Source organism: Vombatus ursinus, unplaced genomic scaffold, assembly GCF_900497805.2.
Source record: "Vombatus ursinus unplaced genomic scaffold, bare-nosed wombat genome assembly UNPS02014833.1, whole genome shotgun sequence".
NCBI classification, from domain to species: domain Eukaryota; kingdom Metazoa; phylum Chordata; class Mammalia; order Diprotodontia; family Vombatidae; genus Vombatus; species Vombatus ursinus.
Genome location: NW_020954611.1, coordinates 3986727 through 4002663, shown reverse-complemented (window position 1 = coordinate 4002663; position 15937 = coordinate 3986727). Strand labels below are relative to the sequence as shown.

Here is a 15937-nt window from a genome sequence, read left to right as displayed (position 1 = left end):
TGTCGTAGGAATTTATTGATTTTATTAGGTTCCCTTCAGATTTATTTTAGAAATTCTCAGTATTAATTACTATCCAGCCCTAAAACAACATTTTATTAGGTGTTTTGGCGAAACATTTCTCACTTGAGGCTGGACACTTCCATCAGTAACTCTGTAGCTTCTGGTATTGGCATTCTGTTCCACGATTTCTGTACTGTCTCAATAGCAATCCTCCCACAATTGCCACATTCAGAGACAGGACCATAAAGGAAAGAATATGTAAACTGCTGAAAGGCTGGGCCTGTTGACTTTCTTCTGTGTGGACTTGATTCTGAAATTCTTCAGTTAGAAAAAAGATATCAGATCCAGAAAAAGAAAAAGGTTTTTTCAGCATAATAAATTACTTAGCAGAGTTAGACTGACAGTATATAAATTTTCGGTTCATTTATATATACATATCCATGCATAGGGTAGCTAGGTGGCACAATGAATAGAGCGCTGAGCCTTGAGTCAGGAAGACTCCTCTTGAGTTCAGATCTGGCCTCAGACACTTAAATAACTGCGACCCTGGGCAAGTCACTTAACCCTGTTTGCCTCCATTTCCTTATCTGTAAAATGAGCTGGAGATGGAAATGGCAAACCACTCCAGTATCTTTGCCAAGAAAACCCCAAGTTGGGTTCATGAACAGGTAGACATGAGTGAAAACGACTGAACAACACCACCTGTACATATATCCATATATAGTCATACAAATACACAAACATATATGATAATTTGATGGCACCTACTGTGAACAGGAAGAACAATGGGCAGATTTGAAAATTAGCTTTCTGTTCATACTTCCGTTTCAAATGATGCATTGAATGTGTTAGTTTGAATTTTACAATGAAGTTTTTCCATATAACATTAATTGAGCTTTGAATACAGTTGGGAAATTGGATTCAAGGAATTCAAACATAATTTTGAAATTAAAACATTGCTCATTAATGGTAACTAAATGACTCGATGCTGAGTAAAATCTATTTCACAAGCATTTAACTGATTAACTTTCTTTGAAATGCAAACAGTATAATTTCTATACCTAAATTTCAAATTAATATAAGATAATTTTACAACCAAGTGATTAAAATATTTCCAGTGAATATGTTGTTGTATGTTTAAAAATTTGACTAGATAAGAATAAGTTCACTGCCAACTGAGATGCTGAACTTTAACATTTTTGGAAGTGGTAATAAAACATGGCGTAATTTAGATTATTTGACACTTTCTATTTACGAAGGATTTTTACATACATTATTATCATTTGGTTTTTGGAGCATTTCTCAAAGGTAGATAGAACATGGATTGCTGTCTTCATATTACGGATGAAGTAACTTGATGTTCAAACACAGCTAAAATCTAGTGTACTTTCTACTATGGTAATATGCCAGGTTTGTTCCTAGCTAGATTTTTCTCCCCCCTAAACTTTTAATGCTAAATCATAGTTTTATCTTCAAAGATAGCTTGTTTTTCCTTTTAAAAAATGCTTGAGCCATGCATTTTCAAGGACTTACAGGTCCCAAATCCTAGGCGATTTGGAGTAGAGTGTGAAATTGGCCCCAAGACAATACTTAGTCAAAGCCTTTTTTTTCCCCCCCAGGAGTGGGGGTATAGAGGATTGGAGTGGGGAAGGAAGGTCAGGTAGAACCTGCCAGAACTTATGCTCCACCGACAGAGCTTTCAAAGACTCAGGGACACCTCTACTCCTTGGGGAAGTGGCAGAATGACATTTTAGTGGGAAGATTCAAATATACAGCTGAAATACTGCAAATTTAATTAAAATCATATAGTCGTCATGGAGCTATGTATGGAATATTTAAAATGTTTTGATATCTTAGTAATTAGCAAATAGAGAGAGTAGTTTAAAATTGACATTTTGAAAATAAAATGACTGATAACTCATTTAGGACTTTGTCAAAATAGTTCTCTCTAAAACCTTTAAGCTTGAAATTTACATGCTGCAAGAATGACAACACTTGAATATTTTCTTCTCACTTTTGATTCCCTACTTCATAAATAGTAGCATGTTGCTTACCTGATTTGCTACTTGTAGTATGATCTGTCTTCAGACGAATAGGACCTATGATTGATTCTGTCTTCCATTTATATGAAGAAATAGCTCGTTTTCTTCTAGAGATACAACCTTGATTACATCGAGATTGTGTGTCATTACTTTCACAGATCAAAACTTTACATTGGAGATAAACAGATCCAAGCCTTCTCAAGAACTTAAAAGCACTGAATTGAAATCTTCCATAGTGTCCAGATAGGGGATAGATGTTACAAGTATCATCTTTACTACATCTGTAACAGAATTTATAGAGAAATTTAAAAAAAATGATTTTAACCTCAAATATTGGGTACAGATGACAATTTTCTCAATGGCCTGGCTGTTGACCTCTCCTCAACTCCCAAGTAAAATGAGACTTGGGAATGTAGAATTAAACAAAAAAGAGAACGACAAGTTTGCATTAATTAGCTATTTGTCAGAATGCTAGTATAATAAACCGAAATCATGAGTTTAGTCAAGGTCCTTTTCAGCTCTGGAGTTTTATGAGCTCAGAGAAGATTGACTACCTCTATCCTTAGATCTTTTCCTTTGTGTACTGTTAGTCAAAAAAGGAATTAGTAAGAATGTGGAAGGCTCGGTGTAAAATTGTTGCCACTTCTGGGGGGAAAAACACCCATGACAGTAGTGTTTTAATATGTCCAATCCCATTGCTTCTATATTCCTTCCCTTTTTCAGATAACTTGAAAATTAAGTCTTTTAGTGGCTCAAAAACCATTGCCTTCAACTCAGGCGTCCTGTATGCTTAGCACAATGTTTTTCACATAGCAGGCACTTAATAAATGCTTCTTGATCAACTGACTATGGTTCCATTTACTCTAGTCCAGTTGTTCTACATGTTTGTTTATTCCATTCCATTTCTATTTCCTCATGTGGTGCATCTGGGAATGTTCCATGAGAGTTCAGTAGGTTGGCTCAGCTGTTTTTGATGGGAAAATAATTAGCTAAAAAATTTTTTTCCCCCCTTCATTTTTACCTATTCAGTTTTATTCCTGAATGGGATGACTGCTTAATTGGATCTCTCACCAAGTTTACTTTAAACTAGTTTTTCCTTCTGTGGTGTTTGTCATTTTATGACTCAAAATACTACCTGTGCTCTTTATCGTCATCTGATAGTTTTTATAGACCAGTTGGCACTAAACTGGTCCTGCCTTTAGTTGCCATCTTTTTGCTTGGTAAGAAGATCAAATGTTTGTTGGCCAAGGTGGCTTCTAAGCTCTTTTAAATTCCTTGTTTTGGAGACTAATTTACATCAACTTCTTTTGGAAATGGTTAAAGCCTATCAGTGTCCTTTCCTCTTCCAATTCCCATTTCGGGGGCATCAACAGCTTGTTTAAATAGATATGAGCAGTTTTAGCTGCATATCTTATATTTTTCTAGTTTTATTATTAATTTTGTTTTTTGTTCTAACAAGTCAGTAGTCTGACAATATTCAAAAAGGGAATAACTTCCATGTCATTCATTATCTGTTAAAATGGAATAAATTTCATTTTGTAATGTGCTATTTGGGACTTGCTGTATCCAGTGCTTTCCAATTTTTTTTTCAAGGGACAGACCAATGAGATAGAAGTATGAGGCTTCTGTATCATCTACAATCCTTTGACCTTTTTCTTTCTTACTCCCAAGCTATATTTTCCAACATTTTTTCCCATTCTCCTTTATGCTTACTTTTGCATTTAAGTTATCAAGTAGCAAGAATATGTTGTTGTAATTTTGAAGGGAGACCTCAATCTCTTCACAATCTACAACAGATGTTGACACCCAACATGAATTTATTTTTAAGGTGATCTTTTTGCGAATACTTATAAGCACTACAATATGAGATGATGAAATATCCCATAAAATGATGCTTCTTGCTTCCTTTGAAGATGCATGGGAAAATCAACTTTGTCCTCTCTTTTATTTTTCCTCTTAGAAGAACCCATGGGCCACTCCTCCATGTGGCTATATCTTCCTTTTGTCTCTTGGTTTCATTTGTAGATTGACATGATTGATTTTCTTAAGTAATATGTCTTCATGTTGGTCATTGGACCATTGGGATCTTTCATTTAGAGAACTCTCAGATAAATTTATAAAAACTTAACTCTTAGTCCTGTCTGCCCCCTTTTCACCCTCTTGGTCGTTGTCACTGCAGAAGTAGCTACACAGGACAGAAAGTTATTTTGTATTTTTTTTTTTTTTTGATTAATAAGTTGTCATGGATCAAAAAATTCATCACCAAGTAATCAGCCTACTGGTTATACTCTTCATATTTAAAGACTAAATTTGTTGCTAAGGCCATATTTGAAGCTTCCAGCATGGTAAAAATTTGCCAGAGTTTTCATTCCATTGGCATTGTCTTTGAGAACCCAGGGTCATCTCTTTGTCTTGATGAAGCACCAGAGTAGTACTTTGTGGAGATACATTAATAGTATAATATTTTGAAAGGATAGGCTATTTTCAGAGATTGACAAAAGTTTGAACTAATTGCTTAGTTTATAGTGAAGATACACACAAGTTTAGAAGAAAAGTTAAACTAGCATAAAACAATCCTAACAACAAATTTATTTCCACCAGCAAAGGCCTTGTGTATAGATCCCCAAACTTTAAAGAATAGAGGATCCAACTGGAATTACTTTATCTTGAGTGACTCTTTAGATATTAACTGTCATAAAATTACTCAATTAAAAATTATAAATCTCACATTTTTAACACCAGAAAACATATAGGTCAAATTAATTTCCCATTCAATTTTTGAACCTTCTAGGTTCACATCAAAGAGTTACATTTTAAGCTTTTTTTTTGTTAATTTACAATAATTATTAAAATACTTATAGCATATAAGAAAAATGCACCTGTCTTGGGTGTTAAAATGTTTTTGTATTCATTTTTTATTGCTTTGTTGCTGCAAAGTTATAATGATCAAGCTTGACCCCAAAGTAAAGAGATATGAAAAAGTATCCTTTGCAATGTGGAACAATGACAGACTTTATAAAAAAAAAAAAAGTCATAGTTGACTGGTTGGCTTTGCTGAACTTTTTTATTCCCTTATTTTTTCATTCTCTTATATTGAGTGGCTTTCTGAAAGTAGGAGAGAGGAGACACTGGGAAATGCATATAATTTAAAAATAAAATACACCATTAAAATTCTAAAAAAACAACAATGCTATTGCTAAATATGATTATATAAATACATACCCACTCCTGATTAGGTCATATGTCGGTGGGGCCAAGTCAGACGTGGGAGATGCTATACAGGTATCAAGGAACACCACGAGATTTGGATCTAGCACATGAAGAGTGACTTGAACAAAGAGTGTTTGGTTCAAATCCACGTAGTATGGTGAACTGAGTAAAGGATTGTTGAAGGATTCTGACTCGTAAAAAGCCATGCTTATATTATATTTCCCCAAGGCACTTATATTTTTAATTATATCATCTTCTGTTATGTACATTATTTCTACGGTGGAATTGTTTTCCATCTCACATTTCAGAATAATCTGGAGATGTTTCTTACGAGTAATCACCGCAGAGCTGGAGGAGTTAGTAATAGTGATGAAGTTCGTGTAAGTAATGGTGTGACCCTCGACCTGTAGGACCAGACGGAAGTAACATTTTATGTAACAATTGCAGCACTAATCCAGACTTAGGCACAAAAAATTTCCGAAAATAGTGACAATGCTCATTTAAAAACAGACAAAAAGAAAAAGCTTGGATTAAAGCTTCTACATAAGTACAATGTGCAATAGAAACCAAATTTGTTTTTGCATCAGAAAATACTGGGGCAATGAAAAAGAATAATAGCAAAGAATTAAATAGGTTAAACAGAATGATAAACAGTTTTCTTCATTGGACATAACTGTATTGCCAATTTGATCAATGAATACTGTATAGAATGTTTATTACACCCAGTGAACAACAATGAAATGTTTCCTGGGTAATCTGGTAGTAGCCCCCAAGGGTCCTAGTTACATGGATTTATTATCTTTGTCACGTAAACACTGACACAACAACACCTACACTTGTTTATAGTACCAATTAACTTGATTCTTTTTTTTTGCTGTTTCTGTAACATCTTTCTTCTTGTTCATCCTGTTGAGCATTTTAGTTCAGGTTTTTTTTGGGGGGGGGGGTTGTTTTGTTTGTCCTCCCCAGCATGGTGAGAGCTCATACCCTCCTGCTACAGGCCAGGAAATTTTAAAAACTGAACCTGGTGGATAGAAGTGATTAGACTAGAAATCTGAACACTCATCTCTAAATTCTGATGCTGGTCATGTTACCTTGGCCAAGTAACTTTAGTAATACTACTTACATTTATGTATCATTATACATTTTGCCAGAGCGTTGTCAAGTCCATTATCCTATCTGATCATCACAGCCATGTGAAGTAGATTTGGGTGATGGTACTCAGAACCATTTTGCAAATGAAGAAACTGATTCAGACAAGTTAAGTGGCTTTGTTATGGTGATATAAATATTAAGTCTCAGAGCCAGAACCTGAACCCATAGCTTCTGACTCCCAAGTCTAGCATTCTCTCCATAGCACCACACTGAGTTCAGAAATGGCTAGCTCTGTGACCCTGGGTAAGTCATTTAATTTTTGTTTGCCTTGTTTCTTCACTGTGAAATGGGGAGAATAAGGCACTTCCTTCTCAGGGTGGTTGTGAGGATCAAGTGAGATAATATTCATAAAGCTCTTAGCATGTACCCAGCACAAAGTAGGTGCTTAATAAATTCTTTTCTTCTTTCCTCCTTTATACACATTTATAAACCCAGTGTTAAGTGCCTCCTTTTCACACAGCCTTGCCCAACTGACAATGCTTTTTCCCTGAAATTATTTTGCATATACTTCATTTTGACTTATCTATGTATGTGTTATTTCCTCTCAGACAAAGGTAAGCTCTTTGAGATAGGGACTATTTCATTTTTGTTTTTGTAACCCTAATACTTAATAGTGCCTGAATGAACAAGGCAGCATATTTATCATCTCGTTTTATAATAATAGATGAAAGATAAATGAGAATATGGTAGAAAGTGCTTTGAACTCTTCTGAGCAAATGTCTTCTAAATTTAGAAGATGCCAATAGCATATGTATAAATTCTCATTAGACCATTAAGCTTTTGTGTCCCTTAATGTTTAAACATCATTGATTTGTTCTTTATGTAATTATTAAACTTTAGGGAATGATAATAAAAACATCATCCTTCAATTCTTCAATTCCCTTGATGTTGCATGCATCTATTTGGGGATCACTTGAACTCATCAGGACACATCATTGTCACATTACCTGTTTAATTGTACCACATTTATTCAGAGGGAAAGAATATTCCAAAACATTTGATACTCTTGGTCTGCAGAGTGGATCATTCAGTTGTAAGTCATTCTCATTATAGTGAAGTGCCTCCAGATAAGATTTGCTTATGATAGCGGTCAGTAGGTCGGAAGAGCAGCTCAAGGATGCTGCAATGAAAAGAGGATACAGTCATGCTTTATACTTTTTGAGGCCTGTTGGTTTTCATAAAGCTTGTCATAAAGGAATATCTATGCAAGTGGAATTGCTGAAAGGCATTTTGCCTCAGATTGTGAGGAGGAGCTAAATAGCATAAAGTTACACCATTTTCTCTGTGCTTAAGAACTTTAAATTGCATATTAGAGTCTGTAAGGTTAATATTTATCATTGTAATCTTCTAGATGATCTACTTTTAAGTCATAGAAAAATACTAAGATTTAAGGCCTTGGCTTTAGAAAACCTCTGGGTTATGTTAGAAATGTCTTACTATATTTGAGGTTTTACAATTTATTAATTACAGAATACTTTAGATTACTGTTTATTCTAAAATCAATAACATTCAGTCCCCAGGTTAGAGACTGCTTAGTGATACTCAGTTCCATTTGGATTATGAGTTATTAAAAGTGGGACATGACTCTCATTTCTAAAGGAATTTAGTTAGATCACAAAGTGGGGAGTGTCTTGTTTTATTTTCACTCTATTCAATTACTTCTCCCACTGCTGGAGGGTGGAAAACATTGATTTGTGTTATCTATATTTAGGAAGATGGCTAAAGAGACAAATTTAATCCCCAGACTTTTAGGGGTTCTTAACCTGGGCTCTGTGAATTTTAAAAAATACATTTTGCCAACTGTATTTCAGTGTAATTGGTTCCTTTTGTAATCCTCTGTATCTGATTGTATGCAATTGAAAACATCTTTCAGAGATGGGTTCCATAGACTTGACGGGATTGTCAAAGAAATCCACGACGCTAGAGAACCCCTGCCCCAGAGCTTGAAATGAGGCCTTGTGTCTTTGGTGTGAGAACAGTGGAAAATCACAAGCAACTAAGGATAAAAACCTTAGCTGATTCTACAACATGAAGGCAGGAAACACCCACTGTTAATCTTTGTATCTACCACAATGCCGAGTATACTGCAAAGTATGTATTATGCACGTAATACATAGTTTTATGTATTTTATGTATTTATGTATATGTAAACTATGTATTACGTGCATAATACATACTTTGCAAAAAGAATGACTTCATGCAGCCTTAAAATTATTAAAAACCAATAAGAGAACATGGACTGTGACCTACCGTTGACCTCTTTTTCATAAAGTGGAGAATAAGAAGCAGAGAAGCCTCGGTATGAATTGGCGTAATCCGTGGAGAGCACGACTGTCAGAGTGTTTGAAGAAGACTGAAAGCTGGGCGTGATCCGACCACACACTTGTCCAAGCAAGCTGGAATTTGTGGAGGGACCATCGTAGACAGCAATGAAGTCAAATCTGCAGTTTTCATCTATTTCCAAGCTAGAGAATCAGGGAGATGTGACGAGTAGATTTTTCAGGGCTCAAACAGCAACTATTGATCCCACAATCCTGCCCACCATGAAGCTCACATGATTAGAATGTTTCTGCAGTGGTAATTGATTTTTAAAAACTAAATCATAGTAATTCACAGTAATTCACATGTAAATACTTTCTGGTATTTACTTTACTTTACTTTACTGGTATTTGTACACTTGCTGATATACAAAGTACTTCTCTAACAACCCTGTAAAGTCAGAAGTCCAAGTGTTATCTTCATTTCACAAAGGAAGAGTCTTAGATATAGGGAGATGAAGGTGACTTGCCCTGGGGGCCCACAGCTGCTAGGCTTCAAGTCCAGGAGCTAAATTAGAGGCTTCTGACTTCAAGGTCAATGCTCCTTGCTAAGAACGATGCCTTCTGAAGAAGAGGACCAGTGACATCATGAGGGTGATGTCTTGACTTGTGTGCAAATTGGATTTAAGTGAGGGAGACTTGTGCAAAGCCATCAGCCTCACTCTCTTCTCCAGAGTTACTGGAATCCAATGTCAAGACAAGAGTCAAGATGAGTAGTGATAGCCCAAGCGTATGCACAGTTTTATATCTCTTTGGGTATAGTTCCACATTGTTCTCCAGAATGATTGGATCAGTTCACTACTCCACCAACAGGGCATTAGTGCCCTAATTTTTCTACATCCTTTCCAATATTTGTCATCTTCCTTTTCTATCATATTAGCCAATCTGGTAAGTGTGAAGTGGTGTCTCAGAGTTGTTTTGATTTGCCTTTCTCTAATCCAGGGGTGGGGAACCTTCGGCCTTAAGGCTACCACATGTGGCCCTCTAGGTCCTCAAGTGTGGCCCTTTGACTAAATCCAAACTTCACCAAACAGATCCCCTTAATAAAAGGATTTGTTCTGTAAAACTTTGACTCTGTTGAAAGACTGCACCCAGGGACCTAGAAAGGGAGCATGTGGCCTTGAGTAGGTTCCCCACATCTAATCAATAGTGATTTAGAGCATTTTTTCATGATTATTGATAGCCTGGGCAGCTGGGTAGCACAGTTGACTCCACTTCCTGGAGTCAGGAAGACCTGAGTTCAAATGCAACTTAACATACTTACTAGATGTGTGAATCTGGGCAGGTCACTTAACCCTGTTTGCCTCAGTTTCCTTATCTGTAAAGTGAGCTGGAGAAGGAAATGGCAAACCACTCCAGTATCTTTGCCAAGAAAACCCCAAATAGGATCACAAAGAGTTGGACACAACTGAACAATGATTTTAACTACATGTTATTTTCAAATATATTTATATTATATATATATATATATTATATATGTAAATATATTACTAGTTTTCATTATATTCTAATTCCTTGAAAATGGATAATCCTGTTTGTTACCAGATCATTCAGTGAACCTAAGCATTTCATTTACTACCTGTCTTTATAGAAAAAACCAAGATTTACTACACTTTGCATAACTACAATGATATGTAGGTTTAGCCGGGTGTAATACTTACAAAATCTCTTTGAAGTTTAGATCTATTATGTAGCCCTTATCCACTTGTATGTGCCACACACAATAAGCAAACTCTGGGTGTGCCTGTGGGTAATTAGGGCTGGTAAAAGAACCCCCAAAATCATTAAGGTAGCCTCCACAGTTATTGATGCCTGAAAAAACAAAGTAAAGGACTAAATATACAAATCTAGATGCAAGCAAGGTGAGTTACTTTGTTAAATGTTAACCAGGTTTAATATTGGGGCACCTTGGCTTGCATGAAGTTAGATAATTATAAAAATTATTCTTTTCCTGTCTACAGAGAGATGATGAAGTGATTTGGCCATAGCCCCACCATTGTGTAATCTTGAAGTTATCTGGTTCCCTTGCATCCCAGTGGGATCTCTAATTAGGTTACGAGAAAGAAAATCTGATTTGTTTCAGGCCCCTGCACGCAGGCTTTAATTTTTACAATATCAATAATAGTTTGCATTAGATAACACAAGCACTTGACATAGATTATGTCATTTGAAATCACAAAAGTTATGTGAGTTACACTGAAGTACTATGTCTTTATCCTTTTATAAATGTGGAAACTGTGCTCTATTAAAGGCAAAGAGCCTTGCCCATTGTCAAATAGCCAGCAAATGAGCCAGGTCTTGAACCAGACTACAAAGCTACCCAAGGTCTTTCTCCCTTACTACACCGCCTTAGCTCCTTGGCAATAGCAACTGCAAATGAGTGAAAATTCAAAATACCCACTATTATTAGGAAAGGGGCAGTTATTTACTCAGGGTTCTCTACCTCTATTCCTTTCCCCTTCCCAGTCACTTTGTATTTTGTTTGTATAGAGCTTGTATTTGAGTGGCAGCATGGTATAGTAGAGTCAGCCTTAGAATCAGGAAGATCTGTACGTAAGGCCAGGCAGCCCCTGATACATACAGACTCTGATACTGCCCCCTCCAAACGTGTGTATATGCACTTGTATCTATATACATACATGTAACACATATGCACATGTATACATGTGTGTAGATATAAATACATATACATGAGTGAATATAAATTGAGGGTGGGCATTTTTTTTATTGTTTATAACCCCAGTGCCTAGTACAGTGCCCAGTATAAAATATTATAGGCTTGTTGAACTGAAGCCATATTTGAGAACTCCCTGGCCTGAAACTTTGGGGCATTGTGCTCAGGGTGAACTTTACTGGTATATTTCTTCAAATTTCTCTCATTAGATTAGTGCTAACTTACTTATTTCTGAGGAAAAGTAGTAATAGAAAACAAAAACACTTCTTTGAATTACTGAAGAGCTGGTGGATGTCTGAAATGTCAGGCTGTTAGATGATGATTCAAACACTGGGACATAGTCAACTTTGCTGCAGACTTTCCCAAGGAGAGGCGTATCAGTGGAGGCACCGTCATAAACTTTAATGTTTTCAACCTCACAACTTGCACCTGGGTCAAGTCTGTGGGAAATAAAAAACACTTGTGAAATGACTGGTCTTTTCCTGCATCTATCCTTTCGCTGATCCAATATGTATCCTGTATAGTCACTGGAGCAACATTCATAGGACCCAGCTCTGATATTGTCACTTTTCTGCCCAAAACCTTTCACGGTTCACCACTGCTTGCTGGGTTAATCCCTAAGAGTGGCATCTGAGGCCTGCCGCAGTGAGTGGCACAACCTCACCAGCTTTGTCTTGTATTACTCCCTCTCATATACTCTGTGCTATTGTCAAATCAGGCTACTCACCATTTTCCAAACTGTTCTTTGCCCTTTTGTGTCTCCATATCTTTGCTCAAGTTAATCCCTCAACCAAGAAAGCCCTTTTCTCTCCATTTGTTGAAATCTGACCTGTCCATCTACTATTAGAAAAAGACTGCCTTGGTCTGCCAGGATAGAAGAAATCTCTCTCTCCTAAGGTCTTCCAGAGTACTTTAAAAAAACAACAACAACAAAAAAAAAACCCAAACCTCCTATGTACACACATTTTGACTGATATTAGAATTATCTCTGACAGATAATTCTTATCTCTCCCAAGTACACTATAAATTCTTGTGCATAGGGACCAGTACTGTATTTATCTTTGCACTGAAGGATCTAAAGTTTGAAGGGATCCTAGAGATCATCTAAATCAACCACTTTATTTTGTAGATGAGAAAAGAGGCCCAATGAGGTTTGAACAACTTACTAAACATAATGTAGGGAGTAAGTAGCAGAGAGGGAATGGGGCCTGGAATCAATCGATCAATCAATCAATAAATATTTATTAAGCACCCACTATGTGCCAGGCACTGTGCTAAGCACTGGGAATGCAAAAAGAGACAAAAGATAGTCCTTTCCCTCAAGGAGCTAACAATCTAATGGGGAAAACAATATGCAGACAAATGTACAAATTGAGCCATACTTATAATAAATAGGAAATAATGGAGGGAAGGCCTTAGATTTAAGAGAGGTTAGGGAAGGCTTCCTGTAGAAGGTGGGATTTTAGTTGGAACTTCAAGGAAGTCAGGGAGGTCAGTAGTTTAAGTGGAGGACAGTGTTCCAGGCATTGGGGACAGCCAGAAAGACTGCCCAGAGCCAAGGGATGGAGTGTTTTGTTTGTGGAACAGCCAGGAGCCCAGTGTCACAGGATCGAAAAGTATGTATTGGGGGGTAAGGTGAAAGAAGATTGGAAAGGTATAAAGGGCTTTGAATGCCAGAGAATTTTGTGTTTGATCCTAGAGGTGATAGGGAACCACTGGAGTTTACTGGGGAGGGGGGCTGAACTCTGAGGGATTTCTATGGTTTGAGAGCATAATTCTTATCTGAAAGAGAATCCAGCAAAGAGACACAGAAGGAACTTCCAGGTAGGAGAACCAGGAGAGAGAAAGTGGTGTTCCAAAAACCGAGAGAGAATAAAATATCCAGGAGAGAGTGATCATTAATGTCAAAGACTGCAGAGCGTTCTAGGAGAAAGAGGATTGAGGAAAAGGCATTGGATTTGGCAACTAAAAGATCATTAGTAACTTTGGAGAGAGAGTGTTGGTGTAATGGTAAGGCTAGAAGCTGGGTTGGAAGGAGTTAAGAGAATGGGAAGAAAGAAAGTGGAGACACCTACTGTAAATATATGATTGCTGAGTTTCTGATGAAATTAAAAGATAATTTCCCAATGAATTTAGAATTTTAGAACTGATTTCTTCCATAGAAACATGTATATGCATATGTTTAATTATTTTACCTGATTGCCTAAGCAGTTTAAGTCTAAATATAAACTTCAGCATTTTTTTATATTTTATTTTTCCCAATTACATGTAAAAATTTTTAACATTCAAAAAAAATTTTGAGTTCCAAATTCTCGCCTCTCCCCCCCTCCCTGAGACAATAAGCAGTCTGATGTTATACATGTGCTATTATGTAAAACATATTTCTATGTTAGTCATTTTGTGTAAACCAGCTTTTTAAACTCTTTTCTGTTACATTCTGATCTTATCTCTAGCTTGGCATTTAAGGTCCTTAAAATTTTTTCTCCAACCTACCTTTCCAGGCTTATGTCATATCATTTCCCTTCCTGCATTTTATGATTCATCCAAACCAGTCTATTTTTGGCTCCCTTAAATCAGTGGCACCTTAAATCTCCTGCCTACAAGTCCTTGCATAGATTGTCTTCTCTGCCTGGGAAGGAACTCCCCATTTCTATTTCTTGGGATTCTTAGTTTCCTTCAAGGTAAAGATCATGTACCATTTCCTACACAAAGCCTTTCTTATCCCCTTTGCTATTAGATTTCTCTCCCTTTTCATATTGGCATGTATATACTTACCTGTTTGAATGTTGTATCCCTCTAGTAGAATATAGGGATTGATTCCATTGTTATTTCTGTATCTCTAAAACCAAGCAACATGATTTGCACATTAATCGGTGCTTAATAAATGCCTGTTGGATGGTGATTGTGCTTCCTGCCATATTGTTTTGTATAATGTATTCAAATGGGAAGGGTGAAGGGAACAAACGATGTCACTTTATTAATTTTCTATGGAAATTAACACATTTAATGTTATTCTTGCTTCCCTCCCCCACCCTGCTTTCTCCAGGGCAAAGGGGGAACATATCTTCACCTATTACATACTATATAATAGTCAATATTTATATAGCACTTTATGTTTGCAAAGAACTTCGCATTCTTTATCTCATTTGAGTCCCACAACAACCCTGAGAGGTAGGTACAATAAATATTATTTCCCCCATTTGAAGAAACTGAGGCTCAGTGACTTACTTAAAGTGGGAAAAGATGAGTCTGACAGTTTCGTTTCCTGGTCTTTCTATTGTCCAGGTGCAGCTTTCATTGGCCTTGAGGTTCAGGATCAGAGCCTTTTGGATCTCTTGTAGGAGGCCCCCGCAGGTCGATCTGCCTGATTGGGACAATACTTAAGAGCTCGTGATCAATAGTTACAATCATTCCCTCCAGCCTATTTCCCTACACAATGAAGAATGAACCAAATGTAAGCACAATTTTTAAAATGCCCATTGGCAAAAACCAAAGCGATAGAGGGACTGGTGTTGTTTGAAAATGAATTTCTAACTCCTAGAATTCATGTGTTGAAAATACATAAGATCTTTCTGTATATTAAAGAGGAAGAAGAGGGGGGTGGCAAATACATAAATGCACACACCCTACCACTACCACACAGGTGAATTAATAAGAAAGCCAAGTATTTATAAAGAAAAAGGCTTCCCATGATTAGTTGCAATAAAAATATCTCTATTTAGAAATGCATTATATTGTTGGCTGGCTCATCTTGCATTTGACAAGAAGGAGCTAACCCTGCTTGTGCCTTTGTTTTTTTTCAAAGAAAGGTGTGGGCCAGTGAAGCCTCAGTCCCAGAGTTTGGGAAGACCCCAGCACTCATTCTCCTCATTTTAACAGATGAGGGAACCTGAGGGTCAAAGCAGTTTAGCACTTTACCCCACCCCACCCCCCGGTCTCTTACGTGGTTTTTCTTACCTTGAGGCACCTTCAAATTTTTTTCTGCCAGACATAATGAAATTAAAAGGGCTAAAGAAACGAGCCTTCCTACTGCCTCCATTCTTGTAAGTGGCTCATCCACTTAGGAGGCTCTCATCCTTTATACTCAAGTTTGTAATTATTTGTATAAAGATTAGTAGCTTTACTATTTGAGATCAGTGACTCTTGTCAGTTTCGAGGTAAGGGAGGTAGTTGATACAATTGGGAAAACAGCAGGTGTTTTCCATAGGTCTCTACTGAAATTGAGTTATCTTTCTAGTATATTTCCTTACTGGAGACCAACATGTTCTCACTTCACTTATTATTTGCCAGTTTAGAAGATATGTCAGTGGTTTCATAATCAAAGGCCACTCATTGGAGTAGAACTTCAACCTGACAGAATTATGTTCTTGACCTTCCACCTCCAACCCCTAGTTGTTGTGTTTTTTTTGTAATGATAGCTCTTTCCCCCTTATCAATAACACCCATATGGTATAGCTCTAGTAGGTCAGTAGGTGTGAATACTTTTGTTTTTCAAAAAGATTATATCGAGTCACATCTCCATTGACAATGTGATAGAT

At 36.7% G+C, this 15937-nt stretch overlaps 1 protein-coding gene across 1 annotated transcript; it reads right to left on the bottom strand.

Moving 5' to 3' along the window:
• Positions 1 to 81: 81 nt before the first annotated feature.
• Positions 82 to 15438, bottom strand: CUZD1 (CUB and zona pellucida like domains 1). Its single transcript, XM_027839777.1, has 9 exons — positions 15357 to 15438; positions 14628 to 14763; positions 11625 to 11839; positions 10387 to 10537; positions 8658 to 8872; positions 7355 to 7527; positions 5265 to 5656; positions 2055 to 2323; positions 82 to 318 (listed from the first exon to the last, which is right to left on the bottom strand). The coding sequence occupies exons 1-9, from the start codon at positions 15436 to 15438 to the stop codon at positions 143 to 145; spliced, it is 1809 nt and encodes a 602-aa protein (XP_027695578.1). The 3' UTR covers positions 82 to 142.
• Positions 15439 to 15937: the final 499 nt, after the last annotated feature.

Bases quoted from the DNA above. Each gene is read 5' to 3' on its own strand.
- CUZD1 (XM_027839777.1), bottom strand. From the start codon at position 15,438: ATGGAGGCAGTAGGAAGGCTCGTTTCTTTAGCCCTTTTAATTTCATTA. The intron at 14,764-15,356 runs GTAAGAAAAACC...TGTCCCAATCAG, and splicing joins AAATTTGAAGGTGCCTCAAG to GCAGATCGACCTGCGGGGGC. The intron at 319-2,054 runs GTAAGCAACATG...TTCTAACTGAAG, and splicing joins TACTACAAGTAGCAAATCAG to AATTTCAGAATCAAGTCCAC.